Raw genomic sequence first — 6,827 nt, forward strand, 5'->3', positions numbered from 1 at the left:
TATATATATAAACATTATTAAATCATTATTAATTTTGATCTTTTGACTATTCCATCCACATTTGCATTTAGTCTAAATGTAGGATGTATTTTCTTGCCCCTGAAATACATTTTAAAATATATTTTGGTAAATGAGGGTTTTCTATTTCAAAAATATATTTCATTGAGTGTCACTGCTAACAACATATATTTAAAATATATTTTGGTCACAAAATTACATTTTTTGCTATGTAGGTTATGCTGCTTCTAAGCAATTAGAATAAATGCATTGAAAATATAATTATGTAAATAAAATCTAAATGCCAATAGTTAATAAAATAACAAATAGACTGGGAAATACAGTATGCATCACATTAAGTTTAATCCAAATGGATATTTTATATGCAATTGAAATGCATAAATATAAAATTTAGGCCTGATTTTTTTTGAGCGAATGACAAATAATGAGTTATTATTGTTGTTATTGTGATCGTCAGACACGTGTTACATCCTGTCGTTTGCCATCATCATGTTGAACACGAGTCTGCACAATCCCAACGTGAAGGACAAGACCTCTCTCGAGAGATTCATCAGCATGAACCGCGGCATTAACAACGGACAAGATCTGCCCGACGAGCTTCTGACGGTGAGCAGCCACTATTTTATACTTTATACAGTGGCATATAATAAATAAATACAAGGTAATGTTATGTTCAAGCTGATATTAAGTGATGTTCATTTTAGACACAATATTATCAGTATGGCTTGTTTTGCTCTGTTTCACCAACACGATCAACACGGTGGTGTTTCGTTCCTGAATGATTCACTGTTTCTGAACAAATCAAGTGAATCAATGATTCAAAAACCCATTCATAAAGACAGTTGCTATATTCAAAACTGCATTCTAGAATACTACTTTTACTTTTTATCGTAAGAGTAGTATACTTGTACACAGTTCTGAAATCAGCAAGTCACTGCATTCCTAAATGAATCAGCCATTTTGAATGAATCAGTTGAATGAGTGAATCAGTGACTGAGTGATTTGTCGCCACCTGGTTTAAGTTTCATAGTTAAGGTGTCATTTCAGAGTTCTAATTTAAGTATATTTTATATTTAACACATTAATCTTCGAACATTATTTATGCAGTTAGTGTAAATGCATTCATTACATATCCGAGCTGCATTAAACATATCTAAATCTCAATAAATGCAGTTTTTCTGCCACTTCTGCAGTGCAAAGATGGATTTTTGGATTCATTCGATTGGTAACAGCCCCATTGTGTCTTACTATTCTAATTGCATTTATTGAATGAATACATGAATTTCCATGAAAGATGATGTGCACATTTAATAATGTTAGATAGTTTGCCCTTATTAAGGTTCAGAAATGCCCCTGGAAATCACTTTAAGGGGAAAATACCGTCCTTTAATGGAAATGGTTTGTTGTAACTGGATTAGACTTATTCTTCAGTTTTTATCCTTCTCGAAGCTTGCGAAGTGTCTTGATTGTTGGTGTTATAGAAATGGCCACACTAGATGCTGTGAGGAACAAAACACAAAACTGAAGCCTCGTGAGGATGTTATAATTTCATCAGTGGTGGTGTATATTTATATAAATAAGCAGCACTAACAGGAAGGTCGTGGTATTGATGTGTTTTGGTGAAAATGTGTGTTTCTTTGCATCAACAGAATCTGTACAACAGCATACGCAACGAACCCTTTAAAATCCCAGAGGATGATGGGAACGATCTGACGCACACCTTCTTCAACCCGGACCGAGAGGGCTGGCTGCTCAAACTGGGTAAACCCAGCTCAGAAGAGACCAGATGCATTAGATATTACAAAGATTCAACTGCTTTTGATCTGCACTGCTTATAACATGAACAGTCAAGTCTATAAAATCTGACTCATGTTAGCATCATAGTCATCATAGCTCATGCTCTTCAGTTTTGTGGTGAAAAAAGCATTAATTGTGGTGAGTTTTGGCAATGTTCACTCAAAAACTGAGGTGCATAAGCTCAGGTCAATGAGGCCTATGATCAACAACTTCTAGAAACATCTGTAATTATGGCATAATAAGCCAAAATGACTTTAAAAGTTGGAATTGACACACTAAAGGTGCGTCCCAAATCATGTAGTTATAAATAGTGCAAAGAATGTGTTCGCACTGAAAATTCCAAAAAGAAAAGTGCACTTGAAATACCAGGATGATGCACTCAAATAACCGAAAAAGCGAAGTGTGTAATGTTGGACACTTCATGCACTCGACTGTCGCAGCTTTAATTACGTAACGAAGGGGGAGGGGCTACCAGACTCTGATTATGAATGATTATGAACAACCTTATATAATTCATACACTACATGGTTGATTACATAGTGTATAAGTGCATAGTGTATAGTGCGTCATTTGTGACGCAGTTTAAGTCATTATGAGATAGTCTAATTTTTATGAGATCAAACGAAGTCAAAATTATGACTTTAAAAGTTGAAATTGACATACTACGTCATAATTATGAGTTTTAAAAATCTAAATTGACAGTCATAATTATAACAAAGTTATGACAAAAATTCATAATTATGAGATAAAGTTGAAAATTACTGCATACAGTTATATTTATGAAGAAAAATTTAAAAAATCTAAATTATGATAGAATTAAGCTTTTTTGCCTTTTATCTCATAATTTCGATAGTGTCATCATTTTGCACTCGACTGTCGCAGCTTTAATTACGTAACGAAGGGGGAGGGGCTACCAGACTCTGATTATGAATGATTATGAACAACCTTATATAATTCATACACTACATGGTTGATTACATAGTGTATAAGTGCATAGTGTATAGTGCGTCATTTGTGAGGCAGTTTAAGTCATTATGAGTCATCATTATTATTTTATGAGATCAAACGAAGTCAAAATTATGACTTTAAAAGTTGAAATTGACATACTACGTCATAATTATGAGTTTTAAAAATCTAAATTGACAGTCATAATTATAACAAAGTTATGACAAAAATTCATAATTATGAGATAAAGTTGAAAATTACTGCATACAGTTATATTTATGAAGAAAAATTTAAAAAATCTAAATTATGATAGAATTAAGCTTTTTTGCCTTTTATCTCATAATTTCGATAGTGTCATCATTTTGCGACTTTTAAAGTCATTTTGAGTTTATCTCATACTTGTGACCTTTTGTCATGTTTTTGACTTTTTATCTCATAATTAGGACTTAGTATGTCATAATTTTACTTAGTATCTCATAATTATGACATTTAACGTCACATTTTGTTAGCATAATTAAGACATTTAAATAATTTTGAGTTTTCATGGTTCATGGTCTTTGTGTCGAATAGAAGCTCAGACTGTAAGAATACGATCATCTGACAGTGTTATGTATTATCTGTCGGCAGGCGGCCGTGTGAAGACGTGGAAGAGACGCTGGTTCATTCTGACTGATAACTGTCTGTATTATTTTGAATTTACCACGGTGAGAACAGCAGCCGTCTCTCTGAATGCATGCATGTGTGTAGATCAGGAGTGATTGTGTGTTTGTGTTCAGGACAAAGAGCCTCGCGGCATCATTCCTCTGGAGAATCTGTGCGTGAGGGAAGTCATGTTTCCACGCAAACCGGTGAGACTGTGCTACTAACCTAAACCTAGTCAACGGCAATGAGTAACTGCTTTAAACAGTGGACACAAACATTACACTGCAGTTTGGCCAGCTGCCAAAGGAGAAGGACAATAATCAAATATTAGTACCACTTCACAATAAATTCCCCTTAGTTAATGTTAGCTAACGCATTAACGAACAGTGATATACATTTGCATTGCATTTATTAATCGTTGTTAACCTTAGTTAATAGAAATTGTTAGCAATGGACCACTGTTAGCTCATGTCAGTTCAGGTCCATTAAATAATATTACCAGATGCAACTTCTGATTTTAATAATGTTTCAAATGTTGAGATTCTCATGAGGAAATGTTGATTGAGAAACTCAGATTTAGAAGTAGAAGAGCCGGTGTGTGTTTAGGGAGTGGTATCATTAGCACTGGTTAACCTGTGACCTTTGACCTGTGTGCAGTATTGTTTGGAGCTGTATAACCCCAACAGCCGGGGTCAGAAGATCAAGGCGTGTAAGACGGAGACGGATGGACGTGTGGTGGAAGGGAAGCATCAGTCGTACACCATCTGCGCCGCTTCAGCCGAGGAGAGAGACGACTGGATCGAGTCCATCAGGTAGGAATGCACTGAACACGTCTGAACACACGTGACTCGTCTGACATGCGTGTGTCGTGTCTCCACAGGGCCAGCATCACTAAAGACCCCTTCTATGATCTGGTGTCCATCCGCAAGAAGAAAGTCATCAACAAAGTGCCAGAGAAATTATGAAAAGACCGAAACGACCGAAACTACGACTACAAACAGACAGAACCGCTTGTTTATTAAAGCTCACTCAGAGCTCAGGAGATCAGCTCGGTCTCACATGTTTCTCCCGAGACATACAGATCCAAAAGAGTCAATAGTTCGGAGTATAAATCTGTGAACTGAATGTGGAGCAGCTCGGCTCATTTGAAGAGAATTGACTGAGATCATATTTGAGTCAATAAACTCGATAATGTCTCAAATATGACTGAGATCATATTTGAGACATTATCGAGTTTATTGACTTTTTTGAGACACGTGTGAGATTACTGGTGTCTTTTGGGGCAATGAATGTTTATTTAACCTCACTGTCCTCCGGGAGAAACAGCTGAGATCATCAAGAGACACTGAGATTTAACGTGGAAACCTACAGAGACGTCTGATGATGCTCCAGTGCCGCGCCGGATCGATTCCCCTTTAGGACATACACATTTACTTTGACTTTTTGTAGCAAATGTTTTTCATGTAAAAACATTTGCTAAAATATTTTTGTAAATGACCCGCTTCTCTTGTGTATTTATTTGCTCTCTGAAACAGACAGAATTGCTAAATTAGTTCTTGACCAATTATTGTTCAAAAGTTTGGGGTCAGTAAGATTTTTTTTTTGGAGAGAAATGACTAGTTTTTCATCAAGGACACATTATATTGATCAAAAGTGTCAGTAAAGACTTACAAAAGTTTTCTATTTCAAATAAATGCGGTTCTTTTGAACTTTCTATTCATCTGTGAATCCTGAAAAATAAAATGTATCACAGTTTCCACAGAAATATTCAGCAGCACAACTGTTTTCAGCATTGATAATAATCAGAAATGTTTCTCGAGCAGCAGATCAGCATATTATACTGATTTCTGAAGATCATGTGACACTGAAGACTGGAGGAATGATGCTGAAAATACAGCTGCGCATCACAGAAATACATTACACTTTAACAGAGATTCATATAGAAAACAGCTGTATTAAATGATAATAATATTTCACTATTTTTACTGTATTTTGGATCAAATAAATGCAGCCGTGGTGAGCAGAAGAGACTTCTTTCAAAAACTTTAAAAATATGATACCGACCCCAGCAGTAGTGTGTGTGATCTTATTTTAACCTTCTAAAACATGATCTCAAACAGATTTAGGGGAAGTGCATGTAGAAGATAAATCTGTCAGTAAAGAGGATTGCAGAATCAAACGTGAATATAATCTTCTAGCGTCTGTAGGAAGGATGAAAGCTCTGCGCTCTGGTCTTTATTCACGCAACAGCAACATTTAAAAAGGGAAACGTGAAATGATCTCATCATTGCTTTCACTTCCTCCATCAGAACATGAGCATGTGACATCTGCCGGTTGCTTCATGAAGGTCCAGGGCAGTTTAATCGTTCATTTGTAGTGTTTATGATGCTAAAAACCTCAGATTTAACCAGTTACACAAGCAGTTTCTTCAGCATGAGTCCATGAGGAGCATCTGAGGAAACGTGTTCATCTGAGCCGTGGAGGCTGAATGGATGCTCTCTGATGGACAGATGTATTTTCTTGTTCATATTTCCATCGGTGAATGTAGTAGTGTTGTAGTACAAGGGGGTAATTTTATATATAAAACATTCATCTCATAACATTAAACATTAAGTTGTAATTGTACCAACTCTGATGCAACTTCTGTTCCACCTCTGCAGTGCAAAGATGAATGTATTGTTTCATTAGTGATTTCGTTTGATTGGTAACAGCTCTATACAGTGTCCTGGTCTGGACTCGGTCTCTGTTTAAGTGTTCTTCTTGACTGCAAGAGTGTAGCTCATTACATTCACACTCATCTGTGGTCACTTCCTGTTCAGAGCTGTTGCAGTAAATCCATGGATCCTTTTTATGGTCAGAGCTGCTTCACACACACTCACACACACACACACACACACACACACACACACACACACAGAGAATTTAAGCTTAAATTGTTATAATGTTCGTCTATTATTTTGGTCTTTCATTGTTATTATGTTTCTTCACATATTTTCCAAGCTTTGGCACTATTGTATTTTTTAGTCATGCCAATAAAGCAAATTTTTAAAGTTTTTTTTATTTGAGAGAGAGAGAGAGAGAGAGAGAGAGAGAGAGAGAGAGAGAGAGAGAGAGAGAGAGAGATCCGGCTAAACAAGGTCAAACACCGAATAAAAGCAGAAGTGCATTTCTGGCTGTGTCTCAAATGACGCACTTCTTACTTCTTACAGCATGCTTTCTCGCGAGTCCGCTGCAGGAGCTCAGTGAAGAGTGTGTGTGTGTGTGTGTGTGTGTGTGATGCTCAGAGCCACCAGCAGAGGGCGAACGCCACTCATGAGTCTCTGATCACACAAAATATTTGTTGTCAGGCTACTTTCAGTAAAATATAACCGCATCTGTGTCTGTGACAGCTCTAGAGACAAAACGTTTTTTTTTTTTTTTTTTTC

At 36.3% G+C, this 6,827-nt stretch overlaps 1 protein-coding gene across 1 annotated transcript in view; it reads left to right on the forward strand.

Moving 5' to 3' along the window:
- The window catches only part of LOC107558519 (cytohesin-4-like), a 10,961-nt gene extending 6,390 nt beyond the window's left edge, over positions 1-4,571 (forward strand). The window contains exons 8-13 of the mRNA XM_016242173.1: positions 476-624; positions 1,668-1,779; positions 3,388-3,464; positions 3,537-3,608; positions 4,060-4,214; positions 4,283-4,571. Of these exons, the coding sequence (XP_016097659.1) occupies positions 476-624; positions 1,668-1,779; positions 3,388-3,464; positions 3,537-3,608; positions 4,060-4,214; positions 4,283-4,367 (650 nt within the window). The 3' untranslated portion in view covers positions 4,368-4,571. The remainder of the gene's footprint in view (positions 1-475; positions 625-1,667; positions 1,780-3,387; positions 3,465-3,536; positions 3,609-4,059; positions 4,215-4,282) is intronic.
- Positions 4,572-6,827: the final 2,256 nt, after the last annotated feature.

This window comes from Sinocyclocheilus grahami, unplaced genomic scaffold (assembly GCF_001515645.1).
Source record: "Sinocyclocheilus grahami isolate Dianchi unplaced genomic scaffold, SAMN03320097.WGS_v1.1 scaffold647.1, whole genome shotgun sequence".
Lineage (NCBI taxonomy): Eukaryota > Metazoa > Chordata > Actinopteri > Cypriniformes > Cyprinidae > Sinocyclocheilus > Sinocyclocheilus grahami.